The 23733-nt window shown below is 43.0% G+C and overlaps 1 protein-coding gene across 17 annotated transcripts in view; it reads right to left on the minus strand.

The window, feature by feature from the left end:
* Positions 1 to 23733, minus strand: part of LOC122565203 (receptor-type tyrosine-protein phosphatase S-like) — a 210088-nt gene that overhangs the window by 182178 nt on the left and 4177 nt on the right. For 12 of the 17 annotated variants that reach the window (XM_043720928.1, XM_043720934.1, XM_043720941.1 and 9 more), the window contains 3 exons: positions 17800 to 17817; positions 13867 to 13977; positions 4550 to 4561 (listed from right to left, as the gene is read on the minus strand). In XM_043720928.1, the coding sequence (XP_043576863.1) occupies positions 4550 to 4561; positions 13867 to 13977; positions 17800 to 17817 (141 nt within the window). The remainder of the gene's footprint in view (positions 1 to 4549; positions 4562 to 13866; positions 13978 to 17799; positions 17818 to 23733) is intronic. The other 5 variants (XM_043720933.1, XM_043720935.1, XM_043720938.1 and 2 more) reach the window with 3 other exon arrangements.

Genomic DNA, 23733 nt, shown 5'->3' on the forward strand with positions numbered 1-23733 from the left:
GAACCAGGGATGATCCTTGAGCTTGTATGCTGAAATGTATAGTTTACTAATGAAGTGGTTTTCCCTTTAAGAGAAATGGAGTGTACGTTAATAAGTAAATCGTTTTCTTTCAACATTACTTCCTTCTCGGAATTGGAACATTTTCTTCTTCATGACTTCAAATTTCCTCAAATAAAAGATCTGAATTAAGGATCTACAAACATTAAGATTGCAGTCAGTAGATCCTTGTTAAATTAAGCAAAAAAAAGGTCAAATTCAAACCTGTTACCTATATCTAGTCTTAATTACTGTCTAAATGCAACATAAAGGCAACTAGCCATGCTTTATTGAGCAAACTGTTGTCAGAAACCATCAGGGAGCTCTTTCTTTTTCTAGCCTGTGTAATGAATTACAGGACTGAGCAGGGACTGCAGCAAGAGCAGTAATAACAACTCAGAATATTTTAAATGACTGGCAGATTCTCTTTCTACTCAGTGCTTCTGCTCTCAGCTCGAAATCAATTCACTGATTCGGGTGCATCCCTGCTGAGATTTTAAGTCCCAAATCCTGCTTTCCCTCGCTATTTGATATTCAATCCAAATGTCAGTGTTGTAATTCACAACACTGCAGACAGGTCGACAAAACATCTGGTGGGCTATACGTGTGCTTATTTGAGCAAGCAAGAGGAAGATGAGGCAAGGTTGATTGCTCACTTTTTTTTCAGTATCACTTTGCCACAGAGTGCATTTGACGAGTATCCTGCAATGTGCACTGGCTTCACTGTTGAAGCTGTGGGGAGCTGGTCAAATGTTCTTTAGTCATGGGTTGGTCTTCCTACCTTCCTTTCACCATTGAGAAGGGACAGGTCAGTCACATCTGATAGTGTTCATACATCTTCAAGAGGTTTGACTCCAGATAGCAATTGCTGGAACTCCTCAGAGCTGGCAGCTTGCGGTCCTCTTGTGTGAGAATGGAAAACAGGGAATCGAAAGAGGTGGAACTGAAATCCTAATGACTCAGCTGGGAAAGACAATGCCTTTCCAAAACTGCACACAGCAGAACTCCCAGTTTCAAACAGTAATCTGTGCTCATCCACCTCAGCTGGAGCAGGGCCAAAGCTTGAGCTCATTGACTTAAGTGCCTTGGATTAGGGGCAGAGAGAAAAATCAGCCCATTTCTTATTAATAGGTATCTTTTGAAAAGTGTGTGGACCTTACATGAACACAGAGATTGGCTTGACATGTGTTCATTATATTTCTATGGGCTGCTGACACCATCTAGATTTGATGTGGAGGTGCCAGTGTTGGATTGGGGTGGACAAAGTTAAAAAATCACACAACACCAGGTTATAGTCCAACAGGTTTATTTGGAAGCACTAGCTTTTGGAGGGCTGCTCCTTCATCATGTACCTGAAAGCTCGTGCTTCCAAATAAACCTGTTGGACTATAACCTGGTCATGTGTGATTTTTAACTTTGACCATCTAAACCATCTAGATTCACTCAACAAAATCATACACTTCAGCAATATTCACCAGTCAGCTGGCTGTTTGATTTCTCTGTAACCATATTCTTATTTGGCCTGTCTAACATTTCCTCAACGACCACTTTTAAATCCATTTGATCCTTTGCTTCCCTTTCCCTCCCAGAAATAGAAAACCTCAGTTTTGTTGAGAGCTTCACGTGATTTCAGCACAGACCAAGTAAACATCAAGCACTCTTTGAGGTTCCTTCTTCTTCTGGGTCAAGGGTGCAAGCATGTTCTGTATTGGGCAATCCTTTTTATGGCATTTTCCAACTTAACTGACTAAACTTTTCACAAGATGTAAGAAATCACGACAAGACTACATTTTTCTGACCTTCCCCTTACTTAATCTGCACACCATTCCCCAGTGGAAATAACAAGTACTATTCAATATTAACACCACTCTTGAGTTGGCCCCTTCCATAATTATGGACTTGCCACAGAGGGAAGGATAGGCCCTGAAATTAACAGCGGTTTCCATGAGCTGGTCAATCATTCACAATGTGGCACGCAAGAAGCAACAATGTACAAGTAAACATGCCGCATCGGCTGAATTTGTCTACACTATTCAACAACGTGCTGCTCCACCTGACATTCGGAGATGGTGACACAGACAGAAAGGTCTGTGCAGCTAACATGAATTCCAGATACTCCTCCAACAGGTTATCAAAGCAAAATGAGGAATGAGTATGGGTGAGTATGCTCACTCAGAGGGTTAGGAATCTATAAGGTCCCTGTCTATTTATGATGAAATAAAGATCAACATTTTGGTAAAGGGAACAAGAACAGCGCTTATGCAGTTAATGGTAAGGCCCTGGGTCATGTTGTCGAACAGAGAGACTGAGGGATTCAGGTACATAGTTCTTTGAAAGTTGTGTCACAGTTAGACAGGGTGGTTAAGAAGGCATTTAACATGCTTGCCTTCATTGCTCAGACCTTTGAGTACAGGTGTTTGGGCCTTATGTTGAGGTTGTGCAAGATATTGGTAAGGCCTCTTCTGGAATGCTGTGTCTAGCTCTGGTGGCCCTGTTATAGGAAGGACATTATTAAGCTGGAGAGGGTTCAGAATGTTGCCAGGAATGGAAGGTTTGAGTTATGAGGAGAGGCTGGATAGGCTGGGACCTTTTTTTCACTGTACATAGGAGGTGGAGGAGTGACCTTACAGAGGTTTATAAAATCTGGAAGAGTACAGATAAGGTGAATAGCAGGGGTCTTTTCCCTCGGATGGGGGAGTTCAAAACGAGAGGGCATATTTTTAAAATGAGAGAAGTAAGGGATCTCAGGGGGAAACTTTTTCACCTGGAGGATGGTTTGAACGTGGAATGTGCTGCCTGAGGAAGTGGTAAATGCACATATAGTGAGAACATTTAAAAGACATGAATAGGAAATGTTTAGAGGGATATGGGCCAAACGCAGGCAAGTGACTAGTTAAGTATGGGAAACCTGGCCAGCATGGAAGCGTTGGACCAAAGGATCTGTTTCAATGCTGCATGACTCTATGACTATAAAATGATGATCTGTTGTTCAGATTGCTGAAGCTGCCATTGCAATGCAGGGATACAAATGAGATCATGTACAGCAAGAAGATATAGAACTAATCTCAAGAGTTTGGGCCATGGCCCACACAGAGTATTGTGCATAATTCAGCTCAGCATGTGGCGAGAAAGCCGAGAGCAACTGAACTCGTTTCAGATATCTGAGATATGTGAAAGTGCCTGCAAAAAACTAGGAACATAAGAACTGGAGCAGGCCCTCAAGCCTGTTTCACTATTCAAAGAGATCATTGCTGTTCTGAAGCCAAACTCCGTATCTCTTAATATCTTTGGTTCACACAAATTTATCAGATTTAAAGTTAACAACTGAGTCAGCACCAAATGCAGTTTGTGGAAGACAGTTCCAAACATCTGACATCCATTGTGAATAGAAGTGCTTCCTAACATCTCTACTGAACAGCCTGGCCTTAATTTATGTTAAGTTTACAGGAATGTTTAACGCTGGAAAAGAGAATACTCACAGGTATGCTTATTGAAGAGCTCAAGATCTTTAAAAATATACACCAGATAAATGTAAGACTGATACTGTGGGGAAACATGGCCTCAATTTTGGAAGAGAGAGTGAAAAAGCAGCTGAGATATAATCACTTGACACACAAGGTGGGAATGGATAGTGTGATGATCTGCCCAAGAAGGTGTTCAGAGTGATTAGTTTACTGATGCAAAAGCAATGAATCTGGAGAAAACTTTGATGGAGAATGAGAATATGAGAGAAAATAGACAATGGGAACTCTGGGATGGACTATAATGAAGTTTCCTGGCCCTATATATTCTGATGCCTCTTTTGATCACATGCCGAAGATTGCATTCACAAGTCTCAGCTTTGCTTACTGTTCACCCTTATTCCCCAATCAATTTTCAAATTTCAGGGAGAATTCTAAAATAACATCAACATGCATTAGTCACAAAGCAATTACTTACTGATTCCTTTGTCAGGGAAACTTGGAAGACAACAAAGCCTCTTTTAAAGGCTGTCACTGACACCACTTTTTCATACTAAGCAAACTTCGATCCCACAATGCATGTCACAAAACCTACCCAGGAACACTTTCCAAAATCTACCATGTCCTCCTTGTACCTCCCCACACACAAAGTTGTCTCATCAGGTAGTTATTATTTAGTGTAGAAACGTATACAATACAAATAGATGCCTGGCAGGCTCCAAGAACACCTAAACACCTTGAAACCTCATTGAAATGCAGCAGGAACACTGTCTTGTCAAAGCAGGTTTTAGCGTGACATAGCAGCATGCAGCATGTTGTAACATTCTCCCATCATGCACCAGGCAACAGTGTACAAGCGCCAAGGTATCATCACCACAAGGCACAGCACATTATCAAAACAAGTGGGGAAAAACTTTTGGGATGCAAAAACGGGGACCCACAGACAAGTGCAAATTATCTGAACTGTGCTGTGGGGTTTAGTTTTTTTTTAATAAAAAGATTATTCATATGTAATGTGGGTTAAAAAAAGTAAAAAAGAAAAACACACCAACCTTCTCGTAGCTCTGAGGGATGTAGGGGGTTTGATGCGGAACACAATGACATGGGGAGAAGAGAAATAGGGGAAACACAGAGAGAGTAAAAAGGCCTCTTCAAGGCTTTTAGCTGCAACATCTACTCTCACTAACGACCTTTGACCTTTTCGCCTAGACCTTCAAGAATCAATTTTTTTTGCGTGTTCCCTCAATAAATTAGTCCTTCTGAGGGAATAGATATTTAACTCAAACAATTCCATTGATAAATCAAATTAAAAAATAAATAAAAACTAATGTAAAGCTGCTACATTATCTCAAAACACATAACATTTCCGTTATTCCCTTTCATCTCTTTCACTGCTTTCCGTCGGCTTCAGAATTTGAATAAAAATTCCCTCAGCAACAAAATTGCTGTTTCATTCTTCTTCCTGAACTCTCAGCATTTAAGGGTCACATTGCACACCTCCACGGCAGCCATCTTAAGAAGTGAAAGAGATGTAGCTGTGTTTTTCCCCATCGCTGGGTAGGAACAACTGACTCTTGCTCTCAGCCCCTACACCAAGCGCGCGTCAGACTGCAGCTCTCTGGACAAGGCCTCGTTCTACAAACTGACTGCCCACTTGTTGCTCACAGAGAGGAGTCTGCTGTTCCCACATTGCGGCCCCAAATCTTCTTTGAACATAATCAAACCTCATATTGTCGCAGACTATGAAGGAAAGCTCAGAGAGGGATCAAATATCCATTGCCCTAGCTCTTTTATAATCAGAATTTTTATAATCAGGAAAAGAAAAATCATTTGCGTTATCTTCAATACATCACCCATGATCACCTTTCCATCCAATTGGTTTTTATTTCTTTCCTACTAGCATAGCTGGTCTAATGGCACTAGTACAAAGAATGTTTCAAGTAACATTTTACTTCTTCTAATAAACTTCATCCATGACCTTCAAACCCTCAGAGGTCAAATCTTCAGCAGGATTAGGCGAACATCAAGCAACTGTCCCCAACACAGGAGTCAAACCGTTGCCTTAGTAACCACTTTATCCGTTGAAGAGGGAGCTCAGGGGCATCGATAGTTTACAGGCACCAGGAAAGAAACACAATTTTAACAAAACAAATTACTTTCTTATGAAGTGAGTGGTACTTTACATAGAAAGCATGCAAGAAGGATAATATTTTTTAACAATTTGTATTCGGGTAAATTGACTGTCTGTGGAGTGAATTCATAACTCTCAGCTGGGAATGCTGATCTAATTACAATGTGGCCATTGTGTTAATACACTGCATTAATATTTCCCTTTTGTGTTGTCATTTCATCATTTTCAACTTATTAGTTGTTACAACTAAGGAGAGGATGGCCTCAAGCAGCTTTGTACCGTTCAAACAAGAAAAATAGAGAATACTTTAGATATATGTGCGGCATGGTGGCTCAGTGGTTAACACTGCTGCCTCGAAGTGCCAGGGACCTGGGTTCTTTATCAGCCTCAGGCAACTGTCTGTGTGGAATTTGCATATTCTCCCCGTATGAGTGTGTGTGTGTTTCCTCCCACAATCCAAACGTGTGCAGGTTAGGTGAATTGGCCATGCTAAAGTGCCCAAGGTTCAGAGATGTGTAGGTTAGGTGCATTAGTCATGGGGAAATATAGAGTAATAGGGAATGTGTCTGGGAGGGTTACTCTTCAGAGGGTCAGTGTGGGCTTGTTGGGCCAAATGGCCTGTTTCCACACTGTAGGGATTCCATGAAAGAAAAACATGCCTCAGAGATGACATAATCTCTGCTTTGTTACTTAGCATGCGGGATCAAGAGAAAAATTATACCCTTAGGGTCAAACAATTTGCTTCCTGTTTGAAGGAATCATTGCGGGATGGGAGTTCTGAATTAGCTTTCAATCCCAGTGTGGCAGACTCCTCTACTCGGAGCACACAGCAGTGCCATGGGATTCACCTGGGAGAGGTCTTTGATAAGCTCTTCCAGTTGTTAAGTACAGGTCCAGGGGAATTGGTTTAGCTCAGTTGGCTGGATTGTTGGTTTACAGAGCAGTGTGATACCAACAGCATGGGTTCAATTCCCATCACTGGTTTGAGGTTACCATGAAGGGCTCTCCTTCCCAACCTCCCCCCTCACCTGAGGTTTGGTGGCCCTCCGGTTAAATCACCACCAGTCACTTCCCTCTCTCATGAGAGAGCAGCGCCTATGGTCTGGTAAGACTATGGCGACACAACAGGTCCAGAAACTCATCTCTATTTTTTAAACCAACTGTCACTCTGACCTCTTTTCCCCATGGCTGTGCCTCTAATCATTTTCATATCTCCCCAGAAACTATAGACTTTTGTTGACTAGTCATGTATTTCCTTATTTTCCTTGGTATCTCTCCTGGCTATCTGGCTATATCCTGCAAAACAGGCCTTGGCTTTTACTTAGGCTTCAAAAGTGAGAGAACAAAAGAGTATGGGCCATGATTTTCCATTTTTGAGTCAGTGTTGGTATGTCAGGTATCAATTAACTTGTTACCTCTGCCACTGAGAATATTTATAAGACTGGGGGGCAATCAGCTTCTTAAAGCTGACAGGGGAACTTTAGCCAATCAGAGGTTTTGACAGTGGAGTCTATGCTCCCCAAAAGCTGATGGCCAATCACAGGGCTGGCAGCTTCAGGATCCTGAGGATCACCAGCTGAGACCTACTCCTCAGGGAATCCAGCAGTGAGATGGCAGCCCTTTTGTTTCTTGTGGGTTGGGAGTCATAGTGAGAGTGGGATTGGAGAGAACGGCAGGTGGCCCCTTGCCCTGCCACCATCCACGTGCTCCAGGTTGGTCAGGTCCCACTGGTTATACAACCAACCACTTTTCTCTCTTGTCGAGAAGACAGATAAGAGGAAGTTATTGAGTTGGGGTCCTGAAGCAGCTGTTAATTGACTATTTACGGGTCTTAATCGATGATGGGTCAAGAAAGTCATGTTGCAGGAGTTCTGTTAGAACCTGTCCAAACAGGCTGATTAAAGAAAAGCCCCAATGGACCTTCTTGCCCAGAGCATAATTCGTCTGCTGCAAAAGGGGAAGTGCGGGTTGGGGGGGGTGGTGAAGGTGAGAATAGGTGCAAGTGTGCCAACTTATCTAATTATTTCCCCTTCTTGAAACCTCTCCCAGCCTTCAGGGAGGGGAAAGTTCCATCCATGGAAGACCACCAGAGGATGAAAGAAGATCCTGCCCCATGACTAAATAGCCTCCAGAGTGTTGTAAAAGTCTATGATAATGTCATACTTTTTCTCTTCTTTCTATTTGATGGATTTAATAAGAGGTGTTCCCTTAATGTACATGTCTGTATGCTCTATGCAGGATTTCTAACAATACATAGTTGGATCGGTGCTTAGAAAATCTAAGCACTATGATATTAAATCAGCCTGATAGAATGACTTCCCTAATGCAAGATTAAAATCATTCTCAGTTCCAAAATACATGCTTCTGTTTTATTAGCAGTGGTCTCTGCAGAATTCCTGCCAATCTGCAACTTGAAGTTGGTCAAATGAGATACTTTGGACACTGGAATAGACCAAGGGTAAAAAGTGACCAGGTCTCATGTCAGGGGAAGCCGCCCACAGCAATACGGCAAGAGATTCTAAGCAAATGCATTCTACCTTTTTTATTGCAAATAATTGGTCTTTTGGCACTCCTTAGACAACAGAAATCTTAAAGCAGCTATTTATTTTTGCTACCCAAGATTTGGTTCCAATGTGCACTGCGATATGGGAAAATATCATATTCTTATAAAAAGCAAAACAAAAAGGAGAGGACCAATCATCTTCCTTTCATCTCCCAAGGCTGAAACTGGAACCGAGCCCAGAGGGACAGAATGAAAGTTTTCTTCCTGTCAGCTGTTAAAGAATCCAAAATTAAGTGAATCAAGCTCCAGTTCAATGGATGTAAGTTCACAGCGTAAAGCTGCTCATAATTCAGTACATAATTCAGCATCAATTCACTCTATTGGGCAGTTCTATTCAGTGAAGAATGCAACTCAGATGCTGCAACTCTCCACAAAGAAGTCTTCTTGAGCTGAGGTTGAAGGCAGGGTTTAGCTGCATGAGGTACTAATCAGATTGCGTGTGGAGGGACAAAATTTAAGGCAGGCGGTAACCTAGCAACATCAGTTCTGGGAAGTAACTATTCTGAGTGGAATGCAAATGAAATGGTCACACTGGTCATTTGCAGTAACTCGCAAAAATAAAAACTTGACAGCATTTTACTTCAATGAGCATTTTACTTATGTCTTCAATGAGAAATGGCAATGCAACAAAGTGGTGGCTAAGATTGTGCTTTTTAATCAGGATATGGAACACTAGATTGTCCAAAATAAAATGTTCTCCTCACCTTTTAGTGAACACAAAACCCTCTCCTCTCCTGTAAGGATGGAAAGGGTGATTCCATCAGAAAATCTTAAGGATCTACCTGAATTCTACATTGGAATGGAGTCCAGTTAAACCCACCAAAGGTGCAGTGAACAAGTTCCTTCAGCGTGTCACTGTGGAGTGACACTGAGGCATTTTCTCGAAGCACTGAAAGGGAAAGTTACATTTGCACATTCTCCAAGGTTACACTGACTTTGCCGTGGGGATCTCCTGCACAATAGCACAATTCTCATCATGATTGCTGTGTTGGTTTCGGGTCATTAATACCAGCTCCTTCCAACCTGAGACTTTGGTCTCACAGTTTAAGAGATTAAAAAAATTCTGCTCCACAACTGCTCCCAGGACTCCATGATTCCACAACTGAATCCACCTGGTCTCTGTCATCTGTTCCCAGACAAAGATATTTTTGGATGTTTTGTCTGTTATGAGCATTCAAGCCTCCTGAGGCTGCAAAGAAGCCAAGAGGATGTACTCAGTTCACCTAGATTTGCCTCCCATCAGGGACTGATATGCCACACGCATGTTTTCTATAGGGTGCCCTGCTGCAGTTAAACCCATCTGATAGACAGTATTTGGTCCATATCCCTCTAAACCCTTCCTATTCATATACCCATCGAGATGCCCTTTAAATGTTGTAACTGTACCAGCCTCCATCACTTCCTCTGGCAGCTCATTCCATACACGTACCATCCTCTGCATGAAGATTTTGTCCCTTAGGTCCCTTTTAAATCTTTCCTCTCTCACCTTAAACCTTTGCTCTCTAGTTTTTGAAGCCCTTCCCTGGGGAAAAGACCTTGGCTATTCACCTCATCCATGCCCCCTCAGGATTTTATAAATCTCTATAAGTTCACTCCTCAGCCTCTGACACTCCAGGACAAACAATCCCAGCCCACTGAACTGAAACTTGATTCACTTAATTTTGGATTCTTTAACAGATGACAACTATAGAATGGGTCTCAATTCCTTCCTGTTACCCCTGACGGTATCTGTTGCTTGAGCCAAACAATGCTGCTGCTTGCCAGGGTCTTCAGTTAATCTGTCCTTCTCTGGATAAAAGGAAACACTGAATTGGTATCTGGTACTCAGCCTCTTTTAAAATGACAACACAAGATAAGGAGAAATACTGTACGTAGTCCAAGCAGTGTACTTAAAACAGTTTTGCATTCTTAAAGTAATTGCACTGGGTTGATTACAACACATATCACAGTTGCAATGACCAGAAAGGATTGGGAAAATGGTTCAGAAAATATTCATTTTTGTTCCAATTTTACGACAGTCTCAATGGAGGTCCGCTGAATTGGCTAAGATAAAACCTGGTGCTGTGACAGGGCAGAGTCTCTCTCTCGCTCTCCGCACTAGATGGAAGTTGACCAATGTTTGGAAGCTTCTAAGTTGCACGCTGTTTTTGTACACAAGAGGAAGACACCAGATTTTGTCATCAGCCCTTTTCAGGAACTTGGCCTAGCTGTCAGGCTTTGTTAGTAGAATCAACAATTCCCAGCTAATAGTTACATCGTCATTTCTGGGAAGGATCTGGGTGAACAGTTGGTAGTTTAGAATTTAACAGAAAACTGATTTACACAAATTTGTGAAAACTAATTCAGGACAAAATATTTAATCATTTTCCATTGCTCCACAATTAATAATCACCGGGTCAAAGTCCAAATGATAGAAAAATATCTTAAATCATTTTAAGTAACTGTGAACCAACAATTTGTTAAATGCTCTGGAAAATTCACTGGCTGTTTCTTCCAATCCAGCTAAAGAATTCGTTAGCCGTTATATGTTTCGACACAAGGTCCCCATAGCACATTAGTTACGGTAGTACAGGACTTGAGAAAACTTTTAAAATGAAAATGTGCTCGAAAATATGACACAATAAACATTTAAATAGCTGTTAAATTTGTAGTTACATCATTCTGTACAATGAGGAGAATAAACAATCTTAACTCTTAAGGCTCTTTAGTGAGAGGAGCCACTATTATATGGGTTAGGTATCAGATAAGACAAACCGGGCTACGGTGATTACAGACATGGGTAAAATAAATGGGAAGTGGATATTCCAAACAAATGCACACTTTATGCATTGCAATATGATCTTTGGATAAAAGTGGTCAAGGCTGGAATGGATAGAGATCCAGTGAGGTCTGGGACCTGGTAATTGCTGTCCTTACACTGCCTTGGTCTAAATCAAACACATTCTGTCATGACAAACTGTATAAAAGGCTGAGTTAGCTCATTCCCCCAATGCCTACAAGATTACAGCCTATCTTCAGACAGAACAGGGGCGTATATCACTTGATTTGAAGTGGTGAGCAAAGTCTTGGTCAAATGACTGGATTGACCTGCAATCGAGAGCGTGGTTCTGGGAAAGCACAGCACGTCAGGCAGCATCCGAGGAGCAGGAGAATGGATGTTTCGGGCAAGAGCGCTTCATCAGGAATGAGGCCTGCAGGTACACCCAAGTATAGTGAATGGCCCAAAGGTGCAACTGATTTCGGAGCAACAGTGACGCTAGTTGGTCTTTCATTTGAGTGGACCCCAATATGCATGCTAAATTGGACACTGGAATGGTGAAAGAACATTTGTTTTTTTTAAATCCTTCTGACCATTAGATTTTACAGTCAAGCAGCTATTAGATTCTGGTCACTTGGGCATGTTTGAGGGTTTTAGCATACCCACCTTCTTATGGCAAACCAAGTCAACAGGATAGTGAAGAAGGTAAGCTTGCATTTATTGGTCAGTCAACAGGATAGTGAAGAAGGTAAGCTTGCATTTATTGGTCAGTACACTGAGTATAAGAGTTGGGAGGTCATGTTGTGGCAGTACAGGATATTAGTTAGACCACTTTTTGAATACTGCTTTCAATTCTGGTCTCCTTGCTGTCAGAGGGATGCTGAGAAATTTGAAAGGGTTCAGAAAAGGTTTACAAGACGTTGCCAGGGTTGAAGAGTTTGAGCTATAGGGAGGGGTTGAATAGGCTGGGACTGTTTTCCATGGAGTGTCGGAGGCTGAGGGGTGACCTAATAGAGGTTTATAAAATCATGACGGGCTTAGACAAGGTGAATAGCCAAGGTTCTTTCCCCGGGGAGAAGGCATCCAAAACTAGACAGCACAAGTTTAAGGTGAGAGGGGAAAGACATAAAATGGACCTAAGGGACGCAGAAGGATGTTGTGTGTGTGGTATGAGCTGCCAGAGGAAGTGGTGGAGGCTGGTAAGCTTACAATATTCAAAAGGCATCTGGATGGGTATTGGAATAGGAAAGGTTTGGAGGGATATGGGCCAAATTCTGGCAAATGGGACTAGATTAATTTAAGCTATCTGGTCGGCATGGACAAGTTGAACCAAAGGGTCTGTTTCCAGGTTGTATAGTCCTATGACTGTATGAATAAAAGGCAATGTCACCTGACCGTTTCTATCAATCCCATGTATTAGCTCCATTTTTAAATTAAATAGAACTGGAAGACTGGCATCACGTGGGTATGACATCAATCGAGTAAATTTCAACACTGCAGTGTTCACTTGAATATCTGAAAATAGTTAATAAGATTAACTTCTGCTAAGTCTGATTGAAAAGCTTTTCAATTTGTTTCCTTTGGTTTTAGACTTCTCCTTGGAGTCCTGATGGTTTCTTGCTGATCAGGTAGATTACTGCAGCCAGCTCAGGGCAACTCACTACAGACTCATTCAGATGCTCTTCTGAAATGTGCGCTGCTCATTGTTGGAGAGTAAGGAAATCAAGAAACTATTTAATGTGATAATTGTATCGTTGCTACAAAGTGAAAAATAATTTTGCCATCTTGCCTTTTTTACTTTACTCTCTGATTAAAAGAACTCATTTTGCAATGTTTGACATTGACTTTAAGCCAAGTATTAATTATAGGAGTTTATTTACTTTTCATGTGAAGTGGTATCCATCTACAAATTGTTCACAACCAGGGTGATCCAATCAGCCTCAGTATGTGAGTCAATTAGGGAGAGAAGTTAAAGCTTGTAGTCCTGATTGTCATCCAGCATCTCCTGTGCTGGAAGCAAATGTTTATTATCTGATTATAATTTGTTTGCAATTTTGTTGGAAATGATTTGGTACTTTAACAAATTTAGTCGTGCCCTGCAATCCTCAATTTGCCTGTTTAAATGAAGACTCTCGATAAGTAGGAGTGGTGAGAGTTGCAGTTTTAGCAGAACTCTTTTCACAGAGACTGAACCAGTGGCCTGATAGCATTGTCTGGTTTAACTGTCTGGAGACATGACTACTATCCTCTCTTACAAGGTCCATATGGGTTCAGGCACCAGCCAAATGCGAAAAGCCAGGATAATGTTATTGGTGTAGTCCCTTGAGCAGAGTTTTGTTTGGGATTCTCACAAAGACTGGGAATGTGACTGATAGGAAAAGGGTGATTTCTGGCAGAGACTGATGACCTGACTGATCATGGGCTTCCAATCCTTTGTGTTCCAATTTGCACTTAGTCTTCAACCCTCAGTTTACTACGGGAAGGTGCATTTTGCCAGAATGGTGTCCTGTTATGGAGTTCAGTCGGACATGTGGTGTGTTCCAGTGACTAATCTCAGGGGTTAGGGGTCAGAGTGTCCAACACACAGTGTGACGACATTCAGAAAGATGACAGCTGCAGTTGATTCTCAAATGCCAATGGGTACGGCTGTCTGAAAGGAGACCAACTTCGAGCAGCTCGAATTTTATTTTCATTCAAAAAAATCAAAACCAGAAAACTGTTTTCTCCTGGGAAAATATGCAATTTAGCCAGCAAAATTTCCTCCCAGAGAGCTTTAATATATGAATCCAACCTAAGAGGAATATACGCCCCTGTGCTGAACTGCATTCATGGGAAGCAAACATTCAGGAACTAGAAGTTGTGCTAGAGGCCCAGCACCCTTTATTGATTGGGTGTTGAGTAATCGGCCGCTCCCTACCTCTCACATAAAGATTAGCAGGAGGAGAATACCGCACCCCGGCGTTGTTTGATGCCACACATTCGTACTTTCCTTGGTCGGTTTCTTCACTGTTCTCGATCTGCAGCGCACCTGACAGGAGACAAACGGCAGCAGGAAGAATTAAAATCCTGGGACTTCACACACACCAAAATGGCTGCATTTCCCCACTGACCTGCCCTCAATGCCCTGCTCAGATTGCAATTGCTGATCTGTCACAAGCCCATGAGACCTGCTTTACCCAAGGGCAGGGGCAGAGTGCTGCTGACAGGCTGGTCAAGTTTGGGGCTCGCTACCCACTCACAACTCGAGGGGATCGGTTTCTAAATCCGGGAGCTCTTCAGAAATGCCTTCGGAGCTCTTTTCAGCTGATTTTCCAGAACTACCTCTTCCCCACCCTCGGACACTTCGGAGAGAATGTCCCTACCTGCCCAAGACAATGCTAATTGCGGAAGATTATAAAGGTCAATGATACCCACACCCCCACACACACACAGCGATCAATGCTGCAGACTGGGCATGCCCTGGTCAGCTCTAGTCCTGCAGAGAAAACAGTTGGAAGCAATTCTGCTTCAAATTAATGTGGTTTCACCTTATTTTAACTGCCAACTTCATGCCAACAGATACTGACAGTTTGTAAAAGAAGATAAAGTGTTAGGTTCTTATCGGCAGTATAAACAGAGACCAGCATCGCTACAACTATCAAACTGGCTCTTAAACTGTGTGCCACAGTAATCTAAACAGGACACAGAGAGTTAAGAGTATAGCATTCGCCTGTTAAAGGGGGCCATGCTAGTTAACATGGATCAGCTCTGGTTTGAATCCGCAGATTTATTTTGTGCTGCAGATTGAAGCAGAAAGACCTTGTGACTGCTCCTTGCATTAAGAGATATCAAGACAGATAAGTAGTGCATGGGCATTTCACAGGGACCCAGCTCATAGCTTGGAGGGCGGGAGCTAAAAGCCTCCTCTTAAAGCAGCAGTGACTCTGCCTAGATTAGCACTCACTTTCTACTCAGGTGGCAATGGGCAACCCTTGAACAGGAGACATTGTCTACCAGTCTAGCTTGGCATATTCTCAGTGCCCATTTTCAACTTCTGTGTCGCCCAACCTTTAATGGCTACCACAAAGTCAATTAATCCCGCTCCCGAATTGGTGCCGGGGGGGGAGGGGGGGAGGGTGGTAGAGGGTGAAGGATAAAATGCTGAACAAACAAGTTTTCAGACAGCAGATTAGATTGACGACGCTGTTTCAGATTGCGTTTCGTACACTCCAACCAGATGGAACATTTGCCTGGGATCAGCATTTAAAATAACTCATTTGGGGGGGAGGGCGGTGAAAAGAAATACTTCGGCGTTTACAAAGCTAAACAGAAATAATTTTCTATGACCTGGTAGAGGTGTTAGTTTCTTTCTCTCAGTAACAAAGTCCTCTCATTTCTGATTTAAAGTCCAGCCCTTCACATGGTCACACTCCCTCCTACACCCCACCCCCCAACTCCAACTTCAGGCCCTGGCGCCCAGCACATATTTCCTGTCAAACTACTTTATTGCATTGGGCTTCCCTCACTTGATTTATTTCTATAATCACCACTTTAAAGGGCATCTTATAGCTGGGAAAAACACATCTGAGGTCATAGGATTCTTCCCTTAATGAGGGACTGGGTCTTGAGTCACTGGTCTCGAAGTTTGAAACAGTGGAACTCATTATTCAGACAATGCTCAGACGTGAAAAAATAGAACACAAAGCATCTTTCTAAAGTTTCTTTGTGAGGAACTTCCTGGATTTTCCCCTTCAGTTTTCATCCCTTCTCTTCCCTAAGCGATGCTAAATTGCTGGATTGTCACTGATCCAAACAGCCCTTCATCATGACCCTTCGACTATGTAGTGGCTTCACAGTCAAGACCACTCTGTTGTTGCCCGGTCCCAAACTTCTGGTCAGCCCTATCAGCAGAACCCAGGTTTACTTCTCCTTTCCTCAGGACATTACAATGAACTGTAGTGCCAACTGACAGATGCCAGGCCTCAAGCCCAAACTAGCTCTTGTTCCTTTTCTCAGTTGAGATGAGTGAGTCTGGACTCTTGAGTGCATGATAAATCTTGAGTGTAAACCATAGTCCCAATACATTGTGGTTCAACATTGGTGCTGGTGGTTTGTTACCTTCTCATTCAAGAATCTCAGGCATCTGTCAGAGGACAGTTCACAGCATCTGCTGTCATGTGAAATTTACAAATGTCAATGGCTGACAATGAAGAAATGGAAAAAGGTGGCACCCAATGCAGGCCATCAGCTTTTGACTGTGCACCGGCAGAAAACACTTTCCTAATTAAGCTCTTCCAAGTGTTACCCCATAGGAATGATATTGAGAACACAGTTAACAGACTACACTGTCTTTTGGGAATAATGTGAACTTTGGAATAGAACATGGATGCTGTTCCCCATAGGAGAGAGCTTACATCCTCATCAAACAGTTCAAGCTCTAGTTCAAGGTGATAAAGTTGTGTCGGGAGGTTAAAATTTGTCTTTCTTGTATGGTGGCAGAGGTCGTGAAGGAAGACTGCATGTGCCAATGTGAAACAGAAACATCAGGTTGGCCAGTATCTAGCGAGTTTCATTAGTCTTAGGAAATGCAACAATACCTTCCCACCACTGAAGTAGTTATTCGTCCTTTCTCTGTGGCTCCTGCTTCTGCCTACCCCTGATAGGTGATAAATCGTACTGTTACAGAGGAGCAAGATATTCCCTGCTGCTTCATCATGGCTGACCTTTTTATTTTGGATACAAGGGGAGCAACATGGCTGAACCCGATGGTGCCCTGGCCCACCTTCACGAAACAGCTCACCTTCCAGCAATGCTAGTGATGACCAGCCCAAGGATGGAAAACCAGGCTGAGGTTTCACATTCCCCAGCCCAGAAGTGAAGTGTAGTGCCTCAATGATTGCTGCCCTGGGCTTAATTCAGCACAAATGTCAGGGCAACTGATACATAGGGGATTTAGAGAGGGGAAACTTTGACATGTCCATTTAGGCAGTGAAACAGACAGGGGTGATTTCTATCGTCAGTTTCCTTGTCAGTAATGCAACAGTGAAATTAGAGCAAAAAGCTGGATATGCAGGCATCAAGAACACAGTAACATACATATCTAACATTGAAATAATCTACGAGATGCGGGTTATTGACATTACAAATTCTGTCTTGTTAATTTACAAAGCGTAAACCTTCACATCACTGGATTTAGAAAAAAAAACATTTAAAAGACCACATGAAAACACACTTTTTATAAATCTTGTTGGTTACACAAATCATTTTGGCAACAGCATTCTTAATCTATCGGTGTTTGACAGCCACTTGGATATGAAGCTGTACAGAGCCTGGAAGCATTTTCCTTGGATTACGGGTCATCTCGTCTTCCATGATGGGTTCTCTACAAGTTTAATCATTGAAACTGCTGCCAAAAAATGTCCCTTGAGCTGGTTCTGTGGAGGCCAAGGGCACCGTGGAGAGGGCCCTCAATGTAATTGTGTTACACAGCAAGGTCCTCCAAAACAAACACTCCATCCAATGACACGGCTTATAAATTAAAAAGGAGAGAGAAGCTTTCTGGGCGATGGGGGTTGGGCGACACTGAGAGACAAATATGGAGCTGTGACTGACTTAATGACACACAAAGCTACGATATGCTTTCAGTTAAAGCATATCGAAAAGAGAGAAATCTTGCTCAATTTAATATAAGTTTCAAAAACACAAGGAACAGACTGCGACAAAATACCAGACGTAAATTAAAAGAAAATTGTTATTTTCTGTTTAAACAGAAAATGAAAAGATCTGAAAGAAAATGAAAAGGATAAATAATCAAAACGGAAAAGAAACTCAAAATAAAAGGTGAAAGTTCACCGACTTCCATCATTCTTACCTCGAATCGGAGTACCACCTGCGAGGATAATATGAATGCAAATAAGATTAAAAAGAAGAGCTGTTAGTTGAAGAAGACAGGCCGCGGGCTTTTTTTTTGCAGCAGAAGCAGATTTTAGAAGATAAGTTTTCAGACGTATAAACACTTCACTCTTTTTAAACTGCTGGTGGACCTCCAGTTAAAGGAAGACTGCCTAAACAAGGCAGGTGCCACATCTGAGGGGAACGCAGAGCTTCCCGTTTCCATAGCAACATGGAAGCTCCAAAGCCCGGATCGCAGTCGGATAGTGGTTCATGGCAAGGTGGTTGTCGCCTGGGTGTTTTGTGGGCAAGTGCTACAGTGGGCAAGGTGGCACTACTGGCTGGTGGGTACCACAGGAAGTGCTCAGGACCTCCAGGATCTGGAACCAGATCAAAACTGAAAATACTAAAATTCCCCTCTCCCTTTTTATTTGCTTAAACATTTTAACTCATCTGTCTGACAGGCTCACTTGTTCTGGTGCTTCCTCTGTGAACCGATGTGTTTTCAGCTTGTTTATTCTTTCATGGGCATCAGACCAGTATTTATTGCCCATCCTTAATTCCTCTTGGGAAAGGGGTGATGAGCTGACGTCTTGAAATGAGGATGTCTAACGGAGTCTCCTCTCCTGTTTGGCAAAGTGGTGATGCAGCAAGAGGTGGTCAGGGTCACAGTGTTGGGGCGGGGGGGGGGGGGGTGCAGAGATAACACAGCACCTTGGCTGCTTTTATTTTTATTCACCCATGGGACATGGATGCCACTGCCTCGCCAGCATTTATTGCTTGCTCCTAATTGCCCAGAAGGCAGTTTGAGAGTCAACCACATTGCTGTGGGTCTGGAGTCACATTTATGCTAGACTAGGTAAAGATGACAGTTTCCTTCCCTAAAGGGCATTAGTGAAAAGATGGGTTTTTCCCAACACAAGATTCATAGTCATCATTAAACTGTTAGTTCCAGTTTTTTTAAGGAGGAACTCAAATTCCACCATCTGCCAGTGTTGGATTTGAATCTGAGTCCCCAGAGCATTACCTGGATTAATAGTCTAGTCACAATACCACTAGGTCATCACTTCCCCACCTCTCACACTGGAGGAATCAAATATGGGTTAGCAATCTTTCAGGAATGGCCTGGAGCTCCAAGAGCTGAAGAATGGATCCCCAAGATTCTCCTGAGAGCAATCATGGAAAAAAAATCATGCAGATACATGAAGAAAATCAAAGTTATTATAAGCTGTGAAAATATTAATGCTGGCAGGGGTTGGAGTGAGAAAAAGTTGTTTGATCCAAAGTCAAGAATCATCAATTAGATGATGAAGATCTTTTTTACTTTGAATTGCCTTGGGAGGGCCAAGAGATTGGCCATCTTGGAGAAACCAATGGAGACAATGTCATGGGTGCTCAGAGGAAGATGTTCATGCCTTGACATCTCCAGGACCACATTCAATCAGAGCCATCAACCCTAAGATCCAGTCAGGAATCCAAGTTCGTACTGACTTGGATCCGATCCTGTTTTGGAGAGCTCTCTGCATTCTCGAACACAGCCCTCCTGCACTGGGAGTCTGCACTCCAGGGGCAGAAGAACTGTCCGTCAATTAAACATTGACTTCGCAGTCCCAATTTTGCTATCTGCGATTAACATGAGCTAGTGTTCTGCTCGGAAAGTTTCAAAAATAATTTTGTTGAAATTTTCAACAGTTGGGCCTCAGTAAAAACACAGCAGGTTCACTCCAATGTGCAACTGAATCAGATGTGTACCCCAAGACTTTGATTCTTCCTGGAGCAGTCTCCCATAGATGCATCTTATATCTCACTGGGGAGAGGACACATCAGCTCAAACTGCATCACTCCTCAACCAAGTCTGATGGGAATGTGTGACAAGATCAGGGGTCAGGGTGACAAGCATGTGAATTAAATGCCAGGAATATCCAAGCTATAAGGGAAGGGGAGTATGACTAACTGGACACTTTTAAAAAACAAGTTCTGACAGAGGGATGATGGGCTTAATGGCAGAGACTATGACTAAAATGCAGGTAATTCTGACACTGCACCTGGATTAGTCCCAGGAGTTTAACTTCCAGGGGTCACCTTTATGTATACTCAGCTAATATAACCATGGTGCTGTCTCTCTCCTCACCACGGCTCCCATCATCGTATGGTCACAGATACCATGCAAAACTATCCGATTAGGCGAATCCGGTTGGATATTCAAATTATTTTGCAGAAGTCACAACATTTTATTTGACTCCTCTTTGACAGCGTGGCACAATCTTCCTTTAAAAGGTGGCAGGTCCCCTGGCTACCAGCGAAGTGGCACAATTTCAGGCAACATTTTACCACATTCTTAAAATCCGGCACATCCAAATGCTTGGTGTCTTGGATTCTGAGTTCCAATGGGGACCTGGAATTTGGTTGCTCAGCAGCCTTTTTGAAAGATGGATGGGTCTCTGCACACACATTGGAATACACCCTCTACAGCAAACACACCCCACTATCTATGGATTTGGTCACCAGTTTCCCATTTCTTTCTAGATTGGGCGAAAGGATTCTCTACTGTTAGGGACCAAGATTAGCAGGGATCTAAGATCTCCAGGCACCTTCGCCATGGGGGAGCGGGGAGGGGATAGAGAAAGTTCATTAAAAACCTTTCTCAAAAATGACGACCCCCACCGCCATTTTGCAGGTCAACTGTGGAGCATAGTCCCAAAAATGGCAACCAGGTCATGAGTTAATGGACAACTGAGGGTTCCAAACTGTAATGTAGAGGAAGGTCCACTGCATCACTGAATTTCCCAAAGAAGAGTTGCCAACATCAGCTATACAGTTTTCACTCACAACTTTGCACCCACCTCAATGAATCTTTAGACTCCAAGACCTTATTTCTCACTGAAAGGTGACTACAGGGAATTCTGATCTGAGTTAAAGGATGTTTAAGATCTAATTTCCATACATAATATGTTGCCTCTTCACAAGGACAGCTTTTACACCATTTCTCTGTTTAAAATGCAGCCAAAATAAATACTTAGGAAGTTTTCTTAGGTTGGGGATGTCAACACTGGGGCAAAGTGCAAGTTCCATATGAGCTTCCAGGAACTTCCATATGAGCACTAAGCAATTCAATGTCAGGTGCTGCACAGTCGAGTGCAGAGTATAGCTCCCTCTCCACTGCTCCAACATCTTGCTCCAGCCCTAGCCTCAGAGATGCATCCACTACTGTACCAAGGTGTTGTGTTCCTTTCCCTCTCTGGGTGACTTTCTTTTTTTCTGCAAGTTTGGGTATGGTGATTTATTTCAAGTAGTTCACCTGAACTAACCCTTACCAATCAGTAAATCTGGCCCTAAGGGGCAACGTTTTCACACAAAGGGTGGTGTGTGTATGAAACAAGCTGCCAGACGAAATGGTGGAGGCTGGTACAATTACAGCATTTAAAAGGCATCTGGATGGGTATATGAATAGAAAGGGTATAGAGGTATATGGGCACAAATGCTGGTAAATGGGACTGGATTAATTCAGGATATCTAGTTGGCATGGACGAGTTGGACTGAAGGGTCTGTTTCCATGCTGTTTATCACTATAATTCTATAGGCAGTTATAACTAATGAGCCATTTGACTTTAAAGGCATCACCACAGACCTAGATTTGATCCTCTCCAAAGACCCACAAATACTACCTAAAGGCAACTATTTTTTGACTCTGAGCAAGAATGCCAATTAAACACCAAATAAGGTGATGTGGCACAGAGTTCACCAAGAACAGATTTGGGGATTTGGGTATATTTTAAATTTACTGAGTAAACTCTTGTGAGCCATGGCGCATATTACCAATAGGTTACCACAGAACGATACCAACTGGAAGAGGTCTGGGCCAACCATCAAATACAGAAGATTATATTCTACACTAACATCACTTCCCACCAGCTCAGGAAAGGGACACAACAACACCCAACTTCAACATCAAAACGAAATAAAAGTCAAATAAAAGATATAGATAAAAGGGAAACCATCCCTTTCCAAAAGTGTCGGATTCAGGTTGCTACCAATTTCAGAATGTGCCAAACTGCAGCCTGAAACTGTGTTGAGCTTCTAAAGGGAGTGGGGGTGTTAATTGATGAGGGTTATTAGGTAACAGTTACAGTTAATAAAGCAGGTTGTTAGGTATTAGGAGAGCACCTAAATGTGTGATGGTGTGGGCACTGGGAGCTAATGATTACTTAAAGGGGAAGGAGAGGTTGGGGAGGAAAGGGCAGTTAGAATGTACCTTTGAGAGTGTTCCAATGTTTAGGATCTAACAGAAGCTTTTGCATACTGGAAGGAGTTTCACATCCACTGCAAAAGTAGGTCCTGAATGAAAATAACTGGCTGCCGTGTCTCTGACTCCAGGATCAACCAATCCTACTTGTCTGTTTGTGAAGGAGTGCTGAGTATTTCCATCACTCTCAGTTCTGACCATTTCTACAAAAGCCTTGTGTCTTCCCCCCTCCTCCCCACACGAGCTGCTGCCCTGAATGGGTGCAGTATATTCCAGGGAGGTTGTTAGAATGGAAGATTAAATGGGTGGAGTGGGGTCAGGGCAGGAAGAAAAGAGGAAAATGTGTTAGGTGTGGTTACTGTGTTAAGGAGAGCGCCAAGTGAGGGGCAGTTGATTCGGGTGGTTATATCTCAGGAAGAGAGATTGAAATGTGAGAAATTAATACCCGGGGACAGGAAGACAGAGGAAGAAAGGGAGGGTGAAGAAAGGAGATAAGTTAAATTCTCTTCTATGATGCAGATGTGAAGAATGACACATTATTTTAAACTTTGTGGTTCAAACAGGGGCTTCATCGTGGGCGATCCCTCCACAGGACATTTTGGTTGCTTCATTAGCTGGAGACCCACAGTCAAAATAAAAGAGACTCAATTCATGCTGATGCTCAGAGGCTCTGCTGCTTCAGTTATTAGTTCTTGGCCATCGCAGGGAACCAACTCTTGATCTTGGACCGAGCAGAATTCCTTGAAGAGTTCCTTTTTCTGACATTATTGGGGACATCCTTGTTATTTAAAACTCCAAATGTATTCAAACAAAACTCACTGGTAAAGGCCCAAAGTAGGCTTTTCCAATTAGGGTGACCAAAAGTCGTTGTTTTCCAAAGGCGATCCTCAGCTAAAGTACAGGACTGTTTCCTCGGACAAATAGTGTCCCCTGAAGAGAGACGGATTTCATTTCCAGGTTGACCTCCTGGGTTTAAATCAGGGCCTACATGATCCTCGGGCAGCCCCGTGGTTGGTGGGAGAGGTCAGCCATCTTGTGTTTTCAGCCGGCTGAAGGTGTGCCCTCACTCGGGGGATATCATATTTATACAGAAACCGCACCCTGGGCCCTGCAGGGTCACTCCAATCCTACCATTAATCCCCGCCGGTCTACATGTACTTCCGACGGCGGATTCAGTAGATGAGGGAACAATGAATGGCGGAGCGCCTGGTTTTAAAAAAATGGCCAAAGCGGGATGTGAGGAATGTTCCAGGAATTGGCTTGCAGCACAGTCCAGAACCCGGCTCAAGTGAGTGTTTGGCTTTGCACAGATGCCCCAGCACCCCCACCCTGGGCAGTATCCCAGCCTCTTCACCCCCCTCAACCCACGGGCTGTTCTACCTCCTCCCCACCTCCCCAACACCAGTTATGGTGCAGTCCGGGTGCTGAGCGAACTCAACGGAAACGGGCCAGCAGGGCACAGCTGGAAGAATGCAGGCCCGAGGGATGTGTCATTTCAGAGAAGGCTCACATCCCTAACATTACAGTTACAGATAAAATGTAAACAAAAATAAATCTGACCTGCTTGAGACAATAAAATCAAGATAGTGGTTGTGTTGTGTCTGTATGTGGTGTTTTGGGGCGTTGTGTGATGTGGGGGGGGGCCAGTGAGGTGGGGAGACTGAGTGGGGT

The sequence above is a fragment of the Chiloscyllium plagiosum genome, chromosome 31 (genome assembly GCF_004010195.1).
Source record: "Chiloscyllium plagiosum isolate BGI_BamShark_2017 chromosome 31, ASM401019v2, whole genome shotgun sequence".
NCBI lineage: Eukaryota > Metazoa > Chordata > Chondrichthyes > Orectolobiformes > Hemiscylliidae > Chiloscyllium > Chiloscyllium plagiosum.